At 40.3% G+C, this 21,340-nt stretch overlaps 1 protein-coding gene across 1 annotated transcript in view; it reads left to right on the top strand.

The window, feature by feature from the left end:
- The window catches only part of ptprk (protein tyrosine phosphatase receptor type K), a 360,414-nt gene that overhangs the window by 210,615 nt on the left and 128,459 nt on the right, over positions 1-21,340 (top strand). Inside the window, exons 12-16 of the mRNA XM_034162505.1 lie at positions 14,248-14,430; positions 14,925-15,044; positions 18,094-18,203; positions 18,282-18,483; positions 18,601-18,706. Of these exons, the coding sequence (XP_034018396.1) occupies positions 14,248-14,430; positions 14,925-15,044; positions 18,094-18,203; positions 18,282-18,483; positions 18,601-18,706 (721 nt within the window). The remainder of the gene's footprint in view (positions 1-14,247; positions 14,431-14,924; positions 15,045-18,093; positions 18,204-18,281; positions 18,484-18,600; positions 18,707-21,340) is intronic.

Here is a 21,340-nt window from a genome sequence, read left to right on the forward strand (position 1 = left end):
GTGGCCAAAATGACAGCCATTCTAGGTTTGGGACTGGGTTCGATCTCATTCTGGTGTAGAGTTGTGGATCATCCTGTATTTAACTAACTTGAGAGACCACAGCACACACAAAGTGGTGTATGATGATGAGTGTATCAGAGGAGAAAGTGTACAAATAGCAGAAAACGCAATAAAATAAAAACAAGCAGAAGATATTACACAAGAAGAGATGTGCTTGTAACCATGGATTTAGACAGCAGCCCGAGTCTTGAACACATAAAATGAGCCACATCAATTACATACCAACCATCACAGCTCTCCTCTCTCTCTCTCTCCCTCAACAGTTAAATCACTGTCAAATGTTACAGAGCAAATTATTTCATGTAACCAAATATAATTTTTTACATATGTGGCTTGTGGTGGTGCTTTATTTTTTGCTGTCTCTCCCCAGGCCTGTCAGTCAGAGAATGTTTGAATTCTCTGGATTTGTGAGGATCTGTAGGGCCTTGGAATGTTTGCATGTATGCGTGGATACAGGAGTGCTGTCACTGCACTCCTGTGTGTAGTTGGAGGCATAAGAGAAATTGTACATCCTTGGATAAATTAATGAGCCCCGTCTTTCACCCTGCACAAACACAATGTCAACACAAGTTGTCATTCCTAGTCTACATCCAGTGTCATTCTCATTTTCACACCCAGCACCCATGGTGTGTAAATAGGTAGTAGAATTGCACTCATTTGTTTGTTCATCTGTATGTTGGAATTAAAGTGATGTGTGGTCAGACATAGATCAAATGTGTTTGACATAAGCTGGTTCACAGCGTAGGTATTTGTATACATAATTAAACTGAAAATAACATTATACAAAATCAGAGTAAGCACAAATGGAAAAATACAGAGTTTCACCATATTGTGTCACTGTTTCACCTCAGGGAGCTCTGGGTGCTGCTGTGTGCCGTGCACTGTGACATGTCAGTGGAGATGCCTGAACTTGCCAGAAACCTTTTGATGTTATGTGCTCAATCAGTAGCTCCTGGTTAGGGATGGGTATCGAGAACCGGTTCCTTTCAGGTATCGTTAAGAAATGATTCGATCCACCTTTTTGCTTAACGATTCCCTTATCGGTCCTTCAGAGTGGCCGTTGTTTTGGGGGGTATTTGTCAGGAAAATTATCATTTTGTCAACACTGATTACAGACCCTGCAGCGGCTCTGTAATCAACTTTTCTGCAGCGCGGCTTTGCTTTGAACCTTGAACCAATCGAAGCAGTGCTTCGATTTCCTGCTTTGTTGATTCATTGTTTTATTTTGCTTTATCTTAATATTTCCCTGCTAAAACCCAAAGATCATATGTCTGTGAGTAATATTTACCTTTTTTATATTAAACCACCCTGTTATGGTCTTCTGAAACAGTTGATAGATGTATTTTATAACTTAAAAACAGGACCGATGCTAACATGTTTGCGTGTCTATGGCGTTTTCAATGTTAAAAGTTAACATTAAGCTGTTCGCATCTCAGCACGTTTGTGTGCATTTGCTTTCTGTATAATAATTAATGGCTCAGCGCTCATTGTTCGTTAAATTTATTTTTATTCATATATTAATAATAATAGCAACAACAATAATAGTAATAATAACTCATAATAACTAATGCTACAATACAATTTTAGAGAAAGAGACAAAAATAACTTGATGAAACAAAAGATAACACAACACAAAAGATAACACACAACAGAAAAGATAAAACCAACTAACAATGAAAATAAATACTTATCCGGTTGTTAAGCTCTGACGTAATGCATCACGTGATAAATCTGTTTCCGGGTCCAAAGGCCTGCAAGTTTACAATTAAAGTTACGTCTGTATGATCCTTTTAAGGATCTACAGTTTAAAGTTTAGTTTGTGTTTACAGTGTGTGTAAACTTCCGTCCCTCCCTTCTCCGCCTCCACCTCCGTTAACCGCATTCGTCTGTTTCTAAGATAAGAACACTTAATAAAACTCTTTTCTTTTACTTTATATATTTTATTATGCACAGGTAAAACCTACTTTTAGTACACAGAAAATTCACAAGAGGTATCGATAAGGGAATCGATAAAGAATTGAATTGATAATGGCATCGATATCGATAAAATCTTATCAATACTCATCTCTACTCCTGATGCACTCTGGCTCTTAAAGGGGATGAAAAATGACACTGAATGGTTTATTTAATGTTATACCCAAAATGTGCTTATTACCAATTAAGAGAATAAATATCACCCCTTTACAACCTATTTTGTGCTCATATTATACACTGTAAATAACCAAGCTGATTTGGTGTCTTCTTCATATGTGAATCATTTACTTTATCTCTATATTTCCAAAAGTTGAAGAGTTAAATCAGAATCAGAATGTCAGCGTGTCTGATATATCCCTTTTAATTTTCAGTGCTTGCTAACAAACATGCAATGGTGTGTGTGTGTGTGTGTGTGTGTGTGTGTGTGCGTGCGTGCGTGCGTGCGTGCGTGCTTGCTTGCTTTGATTATCAGCCAAGTGAAATTTCCTGCAACATGATTGGAGCATTGGTTGGGAAACATGTGACTATCAGGAGTCCATTGTCTGAGTAACTAACCTCATTTTCACTAAACAAAGGCAGTAACATGGCGACAAACTTGACTTGACAAGTGGGACCACACATTTTCTTAATTTAACCTTTTTTAACCAGGTTAGTCCCATTGAGATCAAGATCTCTTTTGCAAGGGAAACCTGGGCAGTTACAAAGTTTCCAATTCACCTAATCTGTACAAACACGGGGAGGATGTGCAAACTCCACACAGAAAGGTCACAGGTGGGAATCGATCCCCTGACCTTCTTGCTGTGATGCAGCAGTGCTAACCACTAATCCACTATGCTGCCCAGTAGATGTTGAATTGTTGAATTTTAAAACAGAAATAAACATTTTGGTCTCTATAGCTAGTTCCCCCCTTCATGGCAACAGTACTGGGGGCATTTTTTTTTAATAACTCATTAATTGAAGTTGTTTTAAGACATAAGGTTATGCATAATTATGGGTGTGGTTGCTTTGATTGATAGGTACTAGCTGTGGCTGTTAGTTATTGTGGAGGACTGTGTCTGTCCTTTCAGATCATTTTATTACAAATATCTATAATAATATGATTTGCTGTGTGGTTAATTGTCCTAATGGTTCATCTTAAGACATCTGTGCTCCAGTATTTCTATAACATGAAATTTTCATGTTAATTAATTTTGTATCCTGGCAGCTATGGGTAGCTTGATGATGTTGTCAGTCATAATTTTTAGTAACCGCACCCAAGCCACCTGTTATCAAGTCCCTCTAAAATATGCTTTGATTAATCACTCAAACCAAGGTTAGTCTGTCAGCTTCTATTTTGTTTGGTAACTAAGATAAGGGCATTTTCTGGCTTCATTTGTCCTACCCAGGTCAAGCAAGGTCTTGCTCACACTCCAGCTCTTTACCCATTCATGGACTATAGCTGAAGCTTAGGTGGAGTAAGCACTGTTAACCCCAAATTGTGAATTATCCACAAACCATTAATTGTATTTTTATAAATTTTATATTTTATAAACCTCGTATATATATATATATATATATATATATATATATATATATATATATATATATATATATACATGAGGTCTGTTAGAAAAGTATCAGACCTTTTTATTTTTTCAAAAACCTGATGGATTTGAATCATGTGTGCTTGCATGAGCCAGCCTTGAACCTTCGTGCGCATGCGTGAATTTTTTCACGCCTGTCGATTTCAGGACATGCTGGACTCCGAAAAATGATGCCCACCTCTTCCACCAGTCGGAAGATTCAGACGGCTTTCGGTGGCTTTTCAGTCATGTGACTATCCGAGAAATTGTGGAAGAGGTGGGCATGTCACAACATGTAATGTGAGACTTCAACACGGTGGCGCTTTTGCTCCGTCAGCTTTGTGCCGAAGCCATCGGCATGAATTTCACTGCAACTCTTTTCATGGCCAAATCTTCTGTCACAGCAGAATGTGCAGAAAAAGTGCTGATGTCCACCTCTTCCACAATTTCTCGGATAGTCACACGACGGTCCCGCATCACCACAGCGTTCTCTTTGGAAATGACCTGGTCATTTCAGCATGTTGATGGTCGACCGGAGCGTGGCTCGCTCTCCATCGTTGTGCGGATGTCTTTAAACCGGTTGTACCGCTCCTTAATCTGTGTGATGCCCATAGCATCATCACCGAAAGCCGCCGAATCTTCCGAATGGTTTCCACCTGGCTGTCGCCCAGTTTCTGGCAAAATTTGATAGGGCGCTGCTCCAGTCGTTCCATCTTTTTCCTTGAAATGAAAATCCGCCGAGCACACAACACACGTCCCACACAAAGGCTGCTTACCAGGAAATGATGCAGTCGACAGGCATGAAAAAGTTCACGCATGCGCACGAAGGTTCAAGGTTTGCTCATGCAAGCACATGTGATTCAAATCCATCAGGTTTTTGCAAAAAAATAAAAAGGTCCAATACTTTTCTAACAGACCTCGTAAGATGAGAGTGAATACTGCAAGAGGTTTCTCCACATAACAACCAGACAAACTCCAGGTGTTTGTCATAAAATATTCCAAACAGACACATCAACAACACAACAGTGAGCGGTTGCTGTGGGAAGCTTCTGCTGGTTAGATCCTCCTGATCTTACAGTCTCTCCTTCCACTTTCTCCTTGTTTCCTCTGTGGTGTTCATCCGCATTTTTTCAGATTTCCATTCCTGTGTGGATCATTGCTTATCAGCTGGCTTAGTGCCTTGCTTATTTGTCCCAGAGATTCCAGTCAGTGGAGCGGTTCTTGAATTTGTGCTTCGGGAGGTCCTTGAGGCATTTCTTCTGCCCTCCTCAGGACCATTTTTCATCCATCCTGACCCACCCACCAAAGCTGGTTCTTGATGATGACACTCTGTGCTCTGTAGCTTGGCTTCAGTCAGGACACTGATGTTGGTCCAGCGGTCTTCCCACCTGGTGTGGAGGATTCTTCTCAGGCAGTGTTGGTGGAATCGCTCAAGCTTCTTCAGGTGGTGGTGTTAGGTGGTTCAGGACTGAGATCCATGCAGCAGGGTTGGCATGACAACAGCTTTGAAGATGAGGAACTTACTCTCACGTCAAAGCTCTCTGTTGCTGAAAACGCAGGTGCAAAGCCGGCCAAAGGCAGTTCCTACACAACTGCTATTGGATTTCATCATCAATATTAGCATTTGATAACACTTGGCTGCCACCACAGCATTTTAGTTTTTTTTGTTTTGTTTTGTTTCCCACTGTCTTTGTCTCAGATAAATCCCACTGCAGAATTATATTTCCAGTAAGAATACGCTCAGAGTCTTGGAGGGGGATCTCAAAATTAATCATTTGTATGAGGTCAGTTCGAATTTAGATAAACAGGATCGCTCAGATTTGAACCTTCTATATTGAAATCTGGCCCAGAATGAGTCTTGCACAGAGAATGTGAATGTTAGAGACAAAATGAATGGAATAAGCTCCATTTTGTCGTCCCTGTGACAGTGGGAGGATTAGCAGGACTAATTGGACAGATTAACAGGGACTTTAGGTGCAACTTCAATCATCTTTCTCTGTTTTTCCATTTTTTTTTCTCTTTGTTTTCTTTGTCTCTCTTCTACTCTTTTCTGTACGTGTCTCTCATAAGCTGATGTCTCTGGTCTGTTGTCTATGTTCTCTGGTTTTTTTTTTTTTTTTTTTTACTTTTCCTAATAGTTTATGTTGGAGATTTATTTCTTTTAGTTGTTAGCAGAATGCTGTTTTATTTACTTTCATTTCCTCTCCTTTTGTTTTCCGTTTGTTAATTCCAACCTCTGGATTTTGCTGATATGAAGCTTTCCATCCTCGGTGTTATTGTTGGTGTTTATTGGTTCATTGTTGTTGTTTTCAAAGCTCTGTATGTGGAAAACAAAGCCTTTTAGTTCCAACATGAATCCAGCCGTTTGTCTGTCTACCAGAGGAGGGGACAGGGACAAGGCGGCCTCTGTGGCTTACCGTTGGATCTGCTACTGCAGGATTATGGCTACGTTCCAAACTAGTTATCATTTCTCCCGTTCCTCCTCTCTGCTTCTGTCTCTCTCACTCTTCCACTCGCCTCTTTCCTGCCCCTGCTGTCCTCTGCTCCTTTTATCTGTCCCCTGCTCCCTGCAGCCCTACTTTCATTTTCCCACATAGGTGTTAATGTTTTTGCACTTGTCTTATTTCTATGATACATGCAGTACCTCCTTCCTTTCATCCATCCTTTCTTTCTTTATTGCTTGCATCTTCTCATCTTTCCATGCGCATGCACGTGTGCTTCGTGTAAATGTGACAGGCAGCTAATTGTAGAGGTTTAAATTTACATTGAAAAGTGAGCGTGAAACATTGTTGGCATCAACAAACCCTGAAATCAAGAGACAAACTCGGTCATGGAGAATGGTCAATGTTGTTGTTGTGTGTGTGTGTGTGTGTGTGTGTGTGTGTGTGTGTGTGTGTGTGTGTGTGTGTGTGTGTGTGTGTGTGTGTGTGTGTGTGTGTGTATGTAATAGCAAAGTGTCTTGAGAGCATCACAAGTATTGATTAGAAAGGAGAGAGTGCATGAGATAAAAAGAGACAAAGACAAGTGACGAAGAGGCAGAATATGGTGTCAGAGGGAACGAGAGACAGGTAATGAAAGTACTGGATCACTCTAAATGTCAACCATTCAATAAGAGGTATAAGCAAAAATGAAATGTACTGACCCTTCACCTATTAATACACACCACTGAGCAATATGAATATTTGGACAGCAGACAATCCTCTCTACCACATATAAGAAACAATGGACCCAGAATGCATTGCTCAGTGCTTCCAGTCAGAGGAGTTTCCGGTCCCATTGTTGATGTCCATGTTTTGTTTTGTTTTTTCTATGTGTCTACGAGAAAGCCACACAGGTTTATCTGATTTTGCAAGAATGTGACCATGAACGCTGGGAGAGGACGCAACGTCAGGTTAGGAATCTCAGCAGGACAGCTGTGGTGTGGACACAGACTTTAACACAGTTAGCACAGGTGAAATGTGGGCATTCCCTTGGACTTCTCCAGCTACTGGGGTCTTCAACACTCAGGCACTTGCGTGCCGGATCATGCACTGAGAAATGTACCATGTGGCCAACATGTCGAAGATGACGCTCCCTCACATGCACAGTGACATTTCTCATCTTAGTGTCTCTTAGTAACCATTCCTTTGATACAAAGTCATTCCAGTGGTACCAAAGGATCCTCTGAAGAGACCAAGTACCAAAGACACCCAGTTGTTGCCTCAGGTCACTGTTTAGTGTCCAAGCCCTGGCCCACTAGACAGATGTTGTGGAGAAATATAGTAATCATCCTGTACGTTTTGCCCGTGAACCCTCTGGGGTCCGAGGGCATTTTTTGGACAATTCACTCGCCTGGCATAAATGTTTTATTATTGCTGTTAACAGCTCTCCCTGCATCCCACAATCACGTTTTATGTCTCTTTTTCAGGACAACCTGTTCTTTCATAATATATATGCTTTTGTTGTATTTTATAAGTGTAATAAAGGTTTACAATCAGAAATAACAGGAAAAAGTAATGCGAAAAATAATTTTCCACACACATTTATTCAAAACACACAGCAAACTATAATAAACAACTGTTTTGGCACTTTATAAAGATAATTTGAGGTCTTGTGTGAAAGATTGTACAACAAAAAAGTTCAAACAATAAACACAAATGCACATTTTGAACAATATGTACAAAATGGTCTATGCATTTTGTTTGTCTTCAACTCAAAGCAATTTCTGTCTGCTATTACACAAAGGTCACATCACAAATTTCTATTTGTACTGTGTTTTGGAGTCTTCTGTCTGACTCTGCAAGCAGCTTCATTTCACACTTTGGCTCCAGTCTGAGGAGTGGCCCTCCCCGTCACCCCATTGATATGGTAAACGGTGCTTTACGCCAGAGGGAGAGAGCCACAGAGTAACATTCAAATGCAAACTAGTGGAGCAATCCTGATAGTTACACACTCTTTGAGCATGTGAGATTGTCATGCGAGGCTCTCTGTCTGCTTTCACTTTCGCTGTGCCTAATGGCGCAGGGCGCATTGGAGGAGTTAGGGGGCTATTCAAAAGGGCCAACTAGTAAGATATCACTCCTGAAAACGATCTTTGGTTTATCAAGTGAGGTAATCTGCCCTACGATTGGATTTTGGAAAACCATGTGAAGGTGAACCAATTCCGATTGGACACTCACATTCTGCACATCATCACACAGCTTCTTTGAGGAGTACAAAGATGGCCGACGGTGGATCAAAAGTCCACAGAGTTAACTTTTCAGCAAAAAAAAGTAAGTTTCTATCTCATATCATTAAAATGTTATTTATAATTTAGTAAAGCTTGGTCCCAGCCGTCGTATACAACGGTGTCGGCCCCAGAGGGTTAAGCACAGCTCCTCCTGGGCCGGTTTATTGTTTTCAGTGAAACTTGGCTCGATGGTCACACTCCATATGCAGATGTGCATCAAGGAATAATATGGAATAACTTTATCAAGGGGAAATAATTTAAATTTAGGTGTTGGACGTTGTTTTTTTTTTTTTTTAATACAACATATTTACATGTATAAATTAAATGTATAAACAGACGTGTTGGGCTCTACAATAACAGAGTTTGACTAGTTTTTTCATTCAGTTATCACTAAAGATTTACATCCATCAATCTACAATGTATAATACTTGGCATGCAACAGGATGAGATGGAGATGTATGATGATCTTGCTGTAGCAACTCCTAGCTGGAGCAGGTGAGAGAAGAAGAAAAGCTCACAAATCTGTCAATGAACCAAAAGAACTCAGCAAAAGTTTTGATTTAGCTTCAGGATTTGTGTGCTTGTGCATCAAAGATGAGTCTGTCCTTGATGGTCCATGCATATGAGAAGTTTTATTGAAGCATGAACTCTCTCATCCTGTCGTACCAGCACGCACACACACACGCACACAGTGTATGTGCTCAACCTAGATTTAATGTTGACACTGTTACCATCTGAAGATTATGTGTGTTTTTGAGGTAATAGCTGAGTGTGTCCTTGACTGTACCTGTGTGTGTGCATGTGTCTGTGTGTGAGTGACAGGAAGATAATGGGTTGTCTAAGGAAGCGACAAGTTTGTGTCCTTGTGTTTTCTTCTCTGAAAGAGAAAGACCCCAGGAAAAGCAGACAGACAGGGTGGGGTTGGGGTGAGACGTGCATCTCTATTTAAGGGGAGTTGTTTTTATTAAACTCCTGGAAGACATGAGGGAAAAGGTGGGTTACATAAACTAAATTAGAATAGTTTTTAGAATGTAGGAAGACTAGTCAGTGGTGGACAGAGAAGAGCAAACAAAACTGTTACTTTCAGTCATATATATATAAGGATATGAAAGTGAGGATGTCAGGCCCAAATAAACAATTTAGTCAATGTTTCAAGAGTAATGGAGAGTGTGGCAGCGAGGGGAAGAAATTAGTTCAGGCACGGTGGAGTGGGTGGAAAAAAGTGACAGGAGAGATTTGTGACTCAAGAATATCTGCAAGAATGAAAGGGAAAGTTTACAGATGGCAGTGAGACGTATATTCAGAGGCATCCACAGTGTAGAGAAGGTGGTGCAAACAAAAAGACAGGAGGCAGAGCTGGAGGTGGCAAAGCTGAAGATTCTCTTTGGGAGTGACGACAGCGCACAGGATTAGGAATGAACACATCAGAGGGACAGCTCAGGTGGGACAGTTTGGAGACAAAGTCATGGAGTCAAGATTGACATGGTTTGGACATGTGCAGAGGAGGGTCTCAGGGTATATAGGGAGAAGGATGCTGAGGATGGTGCCGCCAGGCAAGAGGAGAAGCAGGTCAAAGAGGAGGTTTATCAGTGTGCTGAGGGAGGACATGCAGGTAGTTGGTGTGACAGAGGACAGGGTGAGATGGTATACAAATAATGAATGTTTATGAGTTCAGTGGTATGAATATTTCATGAGGTGAAAGCTGGAACATACCATTCAATGAGGCAAATGTTTTGTGCAATAGTCACGTGCAGTTCACAAAATTAATGCGGGCCAGAGCTTCTGAACATTTCAAAATTTTCTTTACGCACTTACACGTAGCCGTGCACAGTTTACAACTGTTTTCAACAAGTTTAGTCTCTGGCACAGCAGATTGCGCACCAGTGCATGGATCAAATTCATGTGTCAAGTGTCAAGGTACCTTAAGTTCCATCACAAGTAAGTTGCATTAGCACTTCATTTAAGGGGCTTTTTGATGAACTAATTTGCATTGGCTGCATTGTAGCTCAGCTGTAAATTTTAATGAGCCAATAGCTCTAAGTGCAGCTGACCCTGAAAGTATTTGTGCCAGCTTTGAGAGTCAGCTTTAAATTTCTTCAATAATAATCAAGTTTGAGTAGCATCTTCAACATCTTCAGGTCCAAAGTAGAAACATTTAATTTGTTGTATTCTGCTGATGTACCACATAGTGCCCCCGCAAGTAGGTGATTAGCTAATTTAGGAATGTAATAATTACTAAGAATTATTCATTTATTTACATACCAATTTTTCAATCTTATGTGAAAATGGTAATACTTATTTATTACGGATTCTATTTGTATTTCATTGCAGCAACTGCTGTGGGATGAATGAACAGTGTGATACATCATCTGAAGTACCAAGGCTCTGGATTACAGTACTGTTTATTCTAATGATACCTGTTATTTAAACTTAAGGGTTTTGACATGTTTCAGAATGGTCATATGTGTTAGTTCACATCAGTTCATATAGGCAGTGCATATTGGTGCACGTGTGTCGTCAGCTATTGGAGGAAGAGCTCCTGAGGCAGCGTTCCCTCTCTGCGGCTGGAGACCACCATGGATGTAAACATACTTCACACAATTTACTCCTAGAAATCGATGAGTATTCAGGAAGTCTTGGCTTTCTGTCGGTGTGTGTGTGCATACGCGTGCGTGTGTGAAGTGGTGAGTGGTGTTCCGGAGTTATTGATCCAGTTAAATGAGCCAGTTAAGGTAAATAAGCTGTGGGCAAGAAAGGAAGAAAGTAGATTATATTGACAATAACAGTTGCAAATGCCTATAAAGGACTCAATTTGTTGAAGTTGGCAGGAAGGAGCAGAAAAAGATCTTCATAATAGCCTCTTCTTTACAGAAACGTTGAGCTAGTGCTTTTATTTATTTATTTTTTTGACCACTGTAATCAAACAGTGGAGAGTGGAGTTCATGTGATTGCCATTGCTCTCTGTCTTTCTGTTTGTCCATCCAGCTTAACATCCTTCTGTCCAGCTGAAGGCAGGATATCTCAAATATAGTGAACAGACTGATGAATTGTTAGTAACAGTCTTTGGATCAGGAACATGATGATTTGGTTTTGACAGTGATCCTTTATGATATTGTCCTTTTAACATTCCTTCCACATCAGAAATGACCAAGTTCTTGGTTTGACTTTTTTGGGGGGGGGGGCGGGGGGGGCACTAGAGTGCCTTGATTGGAGAGTGGCGTCAACTCAGAACGTGGCACCATTTTGGGTCTAACTGTGCTGAAGTACTGAATGGATCTTTTATGCTTTCAACATTTTTTTAATCATTTAACCACATACAGCAATACATCCAGGTACAGGTGCTATCAAAATAAATATAAAAATTTACAGTTTATGATGATTTATTTAATTAATTTAAAGCCTGATTTATGCAGCTGCTGCTCTTTAACTCCGTGTCATGCTCCGTGTCAACTGACGTGTGACAGTTTTAAAGTTCTCCGTCTCTGGATTATGTTTTATTCTGGACTAATTTGACCCTCAACAAGCTTTTCTTTCTACAGTCATCACCTCCAAATCAAAGGTAAGCTGTACATTTTCCTCTTTTACCGACTTTGTGCTGTAAATGTGATGCAGACTTTTCTGATCCATTTATCAGCGTGTACACGACAAAAACTATTATAATATGATGGCAGATGAAGGATTAAAAGCAGAAAAGTGTCAAATCACAGCCTTTTGTGTCTGATTTAACATGTGCACGTCAGGCTGCGGGTCCGAGTCTGAACACCGTTTGAAAAAATTTATGTTGGACTTTTAATCACAGAAATGATTCCTCTCCCACTTTCCACAAACCGGCAAGTGTCAGAGTTAGACTTTAATTTGTACCTCTGCACGTCCAGACTGCTCTGTGTTTTTAATGGAAATACATTGTGATTAGATGGAACATTTTATCTGATGTGAGTGAGCAATCCTCTGTACAAAATCTGTTATGTATAGTGTTTATTACAAGGAAAACAATACAAAAACTTTGGGACTTCTTTCTATAAATATCTCTGGTTTATACGACGACAGTTTAGTTGAGTTTTACTGTAAATGGGACTGAACAATAAATTTACCTCTCAAAGCTTTGATGATGATGTCGGCCTCCATCCCACACAGCTGACTTTATTTTCCCAAATTTTTCTTCTGTTCAGATCTGAAGGGAATCTGTACATCTTGAAGCCCTTGCTGTGACTATTTGTGCATCCAAATGCACAGCAACCCGGCATTTTCAGTGACTAAATTAATAAAATAACTGGATTTACATGCAGACACATTAACAGCCAACACTACTTTTGCCCCAAGATGGCACCATGAGTCACGTGACCGATTTTTTTTCGACTCGTCATGCCGCCACTCTCTCTAATAAAGGGATTCTACCATGATGTACACAAAACATAACTGTAATGGAGTTTAGTGTGTGTGTGTGTGTTAAAATCATTTAATTACGTCCACCAAGGACATAATAAAATCATCTGCATATATTAATACAAGTACTGTCCCCCGTTACTAGATACTAGGGGTGTGATGAGATTTCACAATATTAAAACATGCCATTATTTCTTGTCAAGGTGAAAATCTTTCTTGTGTAGTAGTGCTCCACTCCATTTTTGACTGAGGCCAAAATATGGCCTTCGGGTAAATCTGTTTTGTGTAAATCTGTTTCTTATATGTTTTGTAAAAGGTACATTGAAACAAACACGTCTAAAATTGCTGTTTTTGTAAGCAGATAACACCTCTGAAATGATTTACAAAGACATTTACATAAATGATAGTGTGCACGCCATGGGAACACCAGTCAAGTGACAAAGCCAAGTGCTTGTCGCTGTTATTTGTAGCTAACATGACCATAGGGTAATGACAGATACCTGACGGAGGAACTTCATTTCCGCTGATTGAATCCATGAGCTTGTTTTTCCAATGAATACCCAAAGGTCATGACCATAGATGAGAATAGGAGTGTAAATTGACTGGTACATCGAGAGTGTCATCTTCTGGCTCAGTACCTTATTCACCATGATAGTCTAGGACAGACTCAGCAGGACTTCAGACCAGACATTGATCTGTCTGTCATTCTTAGCCTCACCCCTACTCATGAACAAGACCCCAAGGTACTTGAACACCTCCACTTGGAGCAGTAACTCTCTCCTGTCCCAGAGGGAATGTCACCATTTTCCAACAGAAGACTAGGGCCTCATATTTGGAGGTGCTAATCCTCATCCTAGTCATTTTATACTTGGCTTCAAACCTGCTCAGTGCACATCAGAGGTCACAGTCTGATGAAACCAGCAGAACCATATCATCCACAGGTCTACAGCCATCGGACCTGGTTGTGCTCTGCCTGTAGAACAGGGCTCAACACCACAAGGAGAAAATAAAGGGTCTTGTGTGCTGTTCTGTGTGCAGCAGATGAGGCAAAGTCTACACAAATGTACACTCAGTTATATCCCAAATAGCTCAGTTACTTTAATTTATGCGTGTGAAAATTCCTCCATCACAATTAGTATGTTTCTTTCAAATGTGTAAAATGTAGATGCAAACACACACCCCTGAAATTGCTCAGTATTTTCTCCATTCAGATAGACACACGCAAAATAGCATATTCAGTAAGGCAAGTGTCTTAAATGGACAGTACGTGTTGTTTTCCTCATTTGAGAGATGCAATCCTCAGTGTACACCATCAGTAGATCTTGTTGCACGTTTGTTTGTGGGTGATATGAGGTTTGCACACTTTTTTTATCCAGTCAAACTTTTAGTAAATCAGACAAAGTCTACTGCATGCCGCAAAATGCTATTTGGCCCCACTGATAAGACATTATTAAAGTGAGCAAACTCATATCAGCTGGGTGGAGGAAGGATAAATCAGAAATTTGCTCCCCTTTAGTTTGAGTTTACCTTTTCCTTGTGTTCTCCCCCTTTCCTCTGTAGAACCAATGAGAACCCCGAAGAGGCTGAAGATTGCAGAGACAAGAGCTCGTCTGATAGCGGTGGACTGGGAATCACTTGGTTACAACATAACTCGCTGTCACACCTTTAATGTCACCATTTGCTACCATTATATGACGGCCAGCAACCACAGCAAAGCTGACTGCTTGGACATGGATCCCAAAGGTACATGACTCCTCAGTGTACATTCTTTGTTATTTTAAGTATTGTTTTACTGATAACTTGTTGAATGACTGATATAGTAATCACTAAGTACAACAATGGGCAACTGTCTGATGTCTACCGTGTTAACACTAAAAATACATGTAAATAATAAAGTAATAAATTGGTAAAAATTATTACCACTTTTCCATAAAATCACGAAGCACTATTATATGGTTTATCCGTCTTCTTACACATCAGGTTGGAATAGGGGAATATAGGTTATTGAGTTTTACTGGGAACATGAATTTCTGTAAACTTGTTGCTTTTTAGGAAGTTGTGTTACTACATTGAAATATGAATGCAGTATCCTAGTAATATCGTTAATTAACAGGATAGTTTGTTGACATGTAGCCTCTCTACAGTGTTTGTTTGCCATGAATGATAGCTGTCCATTAACGGATGTCTGATAATTTTTCAGTCAGCAGTATGCTAATTATTTTCTTGCAATAATGCAGCACCACGCCACCTGGTGGGAAATCTGCCACCTTACACCAATGTCAGCCTCAAGATGATTCTGACAAATCCAGAGGGAAGGAAAGAGAGTGATGAGACTGTCATTCAAACTGATGAGGATGGTGCGATACACAGAACACACCTCACTAAATTAATGCCATTAGTTTTTTGCATTTTCTTTGTGCTGTTTATTTTCTTTATTGATAAGTTTGGTTGAAAAGTAAACAACTCTATCTAGATATACATACTTTATTATGTATTTATTCTTTAACCTGCATTCAGAGCTGTGGACTATTTTGCATGCAACAATGTAGTTGAGTTAAAGACACAAAGTCTGTTTATCAAATGTGTATTTTTATGCACAACCATGGCAGACATAAAGAGTACAAAACAGCTTTCACATAGATGCTCATGTTCACACAATGTTGATATAACCTGAGGGAATTCCTGACCGCTTTACGGAAAGTAAAAGGCACAAACTACATGGATGGGAATTCCATGTTTGGTGCATTCTAAAGCTGCAAAATAGTAATGATTTCTCATCATTATTTTCATCCCTCCTCCCCATATACAACCCCTGGCAAAAATTATGGAATCACCGGCCTCGGAGGATGTTCATTCAGTTGTTTAATTTTGTAGAAAAAAAGCAGATCACAGACATGACACAAAACTAAAGTCATTTCAAATGGCAACTTTCTGGCTTTAAGAAACACTATAAGAAATCAGGAAAAAAAATTGTGGCAGTCAGTAATGGTTACTTTTTTAGACCAAGCAGAGGGAAAAAAAATATGGAATCACTCAATTCTGAGGAAAAAAATATGGAATCATGAAAAACAAAAGAACGCTCCAATCAATCAATCAACTTTTTTCTTATATAGCGCCAAATCACAACAAACAGTTGCCCCAAGGCGCTCCAACACATCACTAGTATTTTGTTGCACCACCTCTGGCTTTTATAACAGCTTGCAGTCTCTGAGGCATGGACTTAATGAGTGACAAACAGTACTTTTCATCAATCTGGCTCCAACTTTCTCTGATTGCTATTGCCAGATCAGCTTTGCAGGTTGGAGCCTTGTCATGGACCATTTTCTTCAACTTCCACCAAAGATTTTCAATTGGATTAAGATCCGGACTATTTGCAGGCCATGACATTGACCCTATGTGTCTTTTTGCAAGGAATGTTTTCACAGTTTTTGCTCTATGGCAAGATGCATTATCATCTTGAAAAATGATTTCATCATCCTCAAACATCCTTTCAATTGATGGGATAAGAAAAGTGTCCAAAATATCAACGTAAACTTGTGCATTTATTGATGATGTAATGACAGCCATCTCCCCGGTGCCTTTACCTGACATGCAGCCCCATATCATCAATGACTGTGGAAATTTACATGTTCTCTTCAGGCAGTCATCTTTATAAATCTCATCGGAACGGCACCAAACAAAAGTTCCAGCATCATCACCTTGCCCAATGCAGATTCGAGATTCATCACTGAATATGACTTTCATCCAGTCATCCACAGTCCACGATTGCTTTTCCTTAGCCCATTGTAACCTTGTTTTTTTCTGTTTAGGTGTTAATGATGGCTTTCGTTTAGCTTTTCTGTATGTAAAGCCAATTTCCTTTAGGCGGTTTCTTACAGTTCGGTCACAGACATTGACTCCAGTTTCCTCCCATTCGTTCCTCATTTGTTTTGTTGTACATTTTGGATTTTTGAGACATATTGCTTTAAGTTTTCTGTCTTGACGCTTTGATGTCTTCCTTGGTCTACCAGTATGTTTGCCTTTAACAACCTTCCCATGTTGTTTGTATTTGGTCCAGAGTTTAGACACAGCTGACTGTGAACAACCAACATCTTTTGCAACATTGCGTGTTGATTTACCCTCTTTTAAGAGTTTGATAATCCTCTCCTTTGTTTCAGTTGACATCTCTCGTGTTGGAGCCATGATTCATGTCAGTCCACTTGGTGCAACAGCTCTCCAAGGTGTGATCACTCCTTTTTAGATGCAGACTAACGAGCAGATCTGGTTTGATGCAGGTGTTAGTTTTGGTGATGAAAATTTACAGGGTGATTCCATAATTTATTCCTCAGAATTGAGTGAGTCCATATTTTTTTTTCCCTCTGCTTGGTCTAAAAAAGTTACTGACTGCCACAATTTTTTTTCCTGATTTCTTATAGTGTTTCTTAAAGCCAGAAAGTTGCCATTTGAAATGACTTTAGTTTTGTGTCATGTCTGTGATCTGCTTTTTTTCTACAAAATTAAACAACTGAATGAACATCCTCAGAGGCTGGTGATTCCATAATTATTGCCAGGGGTTGTAAAGCCTCTGTTGCCCAAACAATTTATGCGGTAAGGGATTTCACTCATGTTAAGAAGAGGCAACATTTTGTGGCATTTTGCACCCTGGTGATCACAATTAATGTTCATTAATAGAGTGAGACACCAAAACTGTTTCAAACCCAAATGTTGCTGAATGAAATGAAGACTGTATTATCCAAGGAGTGTTGATAATATTACATTAAACATTCACATCAGTAGCATTTGGTCAGTGGTCCTGTCATTCATACTCAGGCGTCTCTGTGTGTCTCTGAGTCACAGAAAAATCTGTCACTTAGGAAGTTTAATATAAATGTCCTTTCAACCACCAGTGAAAGACCGCTTACGAGGGATGATTGAGACGTTTTGAGCCTGACCCAGAAAAAGTAGGGCGTGGTTCACCATTTTTTGTATTCTGTGTGTCCAGGTGTGGTGCATAGTCAGTTCTGCTATACCCATTACTGTAGCCTGTGTTTCCACAGACATGCATGTCTTGTGACAGACATGTTTTCCTTCCTTATAAATTCTAAATTTGTGCCACATCCACATGGGTGCCTTTTGCTGCTTTTCTTCTTATATATGTGACTGCAACTTTTTTTTTCTCCACAAAGTCCATGACCGTATTCTTTCAGGGGCTACAACAGACTGTTGGAGACTCTACTAAATCAACAAGTCTTATCGCTGTGTGACTGGGCCTTTAGTCAACTGGAAATTACAACAGCATGTGTCCTATTTGCCATATTTAAACAACATGCTTTGCAGAACTCAGTGATTGGTCTTTTCCTGTTGTTTACATTTGTCCTATCAGAGCTCCTTCATTTGACAAAGAGATATCTGCTGTATCTTCAATAGTTCCAGGTCCAGTTCCCACTCAGTCTCTAAGAGCCACTCCATTTGAAGACAGAATTCTGTTGCTGTGGAAGGAGCCCACAGAGCCCAATGGAATCCTCATACAGTATGAGGTACAATTATTATTTACAGGATCAGGAGAAACAGTCGACCATGCAGAGCTGTGCTTCACACCTGTCCTATGTCTCCAGATCAGCTACAGTGGGGTGCACTCTTTTGACCCATCAGTGCCTCTCCAGCGGCCAGGACTCACAGTGTCTCTGCCCTCCAATGCCACCCATCACCTGTTCTCCCAGCTCCACCCGGGTGTCACATACCAGCTCTCAATACGAGCATCCACCTCTAAAGGGTTCGGTCCTTCAACCGTGCTCAATGTGACAACCAACATTTCAGGTAGAAATGCTCATTTTCATATTTTCAAACATTTCTTTGCATTCCGCTTGGACTATTCTAGAAGCAGCATTTTCACAGAAGGATCTGTTAACCTAAGTAGTCATGCTCTGTCTTCAGCCCCTACACTTGAAGAGTATGACGGAGCAGAAGCCTTTCTCAATGAAACTGCAACTACTATCACCGTCCTGCTCAAACCTGCTCAGGCGAAGGGAGCACCCATAAGGTACTGAATGAAGTTCACGTTGTCATTTGGGTTTGATTGGATGTTGTTGACTCTGGTTCCTTTTATAAAGCATGAAAACATGAAAAAACAAAAACAAAAAACAAAACCATCACACCTAGCTGTACACACAGTGTAGCAGTGGAACTTGAACATGAAAATTCAGTAAGGTATGTCTTCTATAATATATTCCAGTTCTAAGGTAGATCTATACTAGTGTATACTAAGGTATATCTAAATATCTAAAAAAGGAAGAGTAGAATTGAAGAGTAGAATAGAGTAGAGTAGAGTCACTTAGGTGCCTGGTCTTGAGAGCCAGGGATGGTAGGTTGAAAAGCTTTTATATCCCATGGGAACTCTCCCTACCCACCCAAGCGGATCAAGAAAATGGACATACGAGGTCTGTTAGAAAAGTATGGGACCTTTTTATTTTTTTCAAAAACCATATGGATTTGAATCACGTGTGATTGCATCAGACAAGCTTGAACCTTCGTGCGCATGCGTGAGTTTTTTCACGCCTGTCGGTTGCGTCATTCGCCTGTGAGCAGGCTTTGTGTGAGCACTGGTCCACCCCTCTCGTCGGATTTTTATTGCGAATAAATGTCTGAACGATTTGGAGCTTTGCTGCATCAATTTTTTTCCAGAAACTGTGAGAGACCTCCAGGTGGACACCATTCGGAAAATTAATATGGCTTTCAGGGACTATTTTATGGGGATTATACAGATTAAGGAGTGTTAATGCCGCTTTAAGGATGGCCCACAACTGCTGAGAGCGCGGCACGCTCCCAGCGCCGAACGACATCCTCAGACCCCGCTGAAACAACCAGATCATTTCCAACGTGAAGGCTTTGTTGATCCGGGACCTCGTCTGACTTTCACAAAAAGGCAGAAGGAGTGGATATCAGCACTTTTTCGGCACATTCCACTGTTACAGGAGTTTTTTTCATGGAAAGAAAAGCGGAGGGACGCGCCATGGAGCCGTTCATTATGCGGGACAAAACCACCTCGGTGTTGGTCTCACAGGACAGCTTTCAGGTGGCTTTCAGAAGGATTCTGATTGCTTTTCAGTTGTGTGATTATCCGATTGTGATTGTGCGTGAGCTGGACATGCTCCAACATGTCCTGGAAGGCTTCATCACGGCGTTGCTTTGCGCCATGGCTCCTCTTTCCATGACAAAAACTCCTGTAACAGTGGAATGTGCCGTTCATTTCTAAACTGGACGCTGTCTTGATCCGGTATGTCGTCTGACTAGCACAGGAATTGTGAAAACACGTGGACATCAGCACTTTTTCAGCACATTAAGACAGACGTGCGGAGGAGTTCCGCACGTCGCGGTGCAGCCGCATGGCGCAAAGCAACGCTGTGATGAAGCCTTCCAGGACATGTTGGGGCATGTCCAGCTCATGCACAATCACAATCGGATAATCACACGACTGAAAAGCAACCGGAATCCATCTGAAAGCCACCTGAAAGCCGTCCTGTGAGACCAACACCGAGGTGGTTTTGTCCCGCGTAATGAACGGCTCCGTGGCGCGTCCCTTCGCTTTTCTTTCCATGAAAAAAACTCCTGTAACAGTGGAATGTGTCGAAAAAGTGCTGATGTCCACGACTTCTGCCTTTTTGTAAAAGTCAGATGAGGTCCCGGATCAACAAAGCCCTCATGTTGGAAATGATCTGGTTGTTTCAGCAGGTTCTGAGCATGTCGATCGGCGCTGGGAGCGCGCCGCGCTCTCAGCAGTTGTGGGCCGTCCTTAAAGCGGCAGTAACACTCCTTAATCTGTATAATCCCCATAAAATCGGCGAATGACGCAACCAACAGGCGTGAAAAAACTCACACATTCGCACGAAGGTTCAAGCTTGTCTGATGCAATCACACGTGATTCCATATCCATATGGTTTTTGAAAAAAATAAAAAGGTCCGATACTTTTTACAGGATCTGTAAATCCCAGGATTTACAGGAGCAAAACTGGGAAAAGGTATACAGTGAAAGTGATGTTGATAGTGCATATGAAATTTTTTTACAAATATTTACATCATTATATGATAAAAATTGTCCAATTAAACAAGACTACAGAAAACAAAAAATCCAAGCTCGACCATGGATGACGAAAGGGTTACGAAATGCATGTAATAAGAAAAATACACTGTATAGAGAATTCATAAAACTAAAGACTAAAGAGGCAGAAAATAGATATAAGAAATACAAAAATAGATTAACTAATATTATACGGGTATGTAGGAAGGAATATTATAGTAACATATTATATAATAACAAAAACAATATTAAAGGAATATGGGATATATTAAATAGCATTATCAAAAATGGTAATAAAAAACAGAGTTACCCTCAGTATTTCATTGATAATAATGTCAAGAAGGAAAATAAGGATGAGGTAGTCAACGGTTTTAATAATTTTTTTGTAAATATTGGACCAAGCTTGGCAGAAAAAATTCCCGATTCCCAACCTGAGGATTGGGATAATAATCTCATAGAAAGAAATCCCTGTTCAATGTTCCTCACAGCAGTGGATGGAAATGAAATTATAGACATTGTGAATAATTGTAAATATAAAACATCTACCGATTTAAATGAAATTGATATGGTGGTGGTAAAACAGGTCATTGAATGGATTGT

Source organism: Thalassophryne amazonica, chromosome 21 (assembly GCF_902500255.1).
Source record: "Thalassophryne amazonica chromosome 21, fThaAma1.1, whole genome shotgun sequence".
NCBI classification, from domain to species: domain Eukaryota; kingdom Metazoa; phylum Chordata; class Actinopteri; order Batrachoidiformes; family Batrachoididae; genus Thalassophryne; species Thalassophryne amazonica.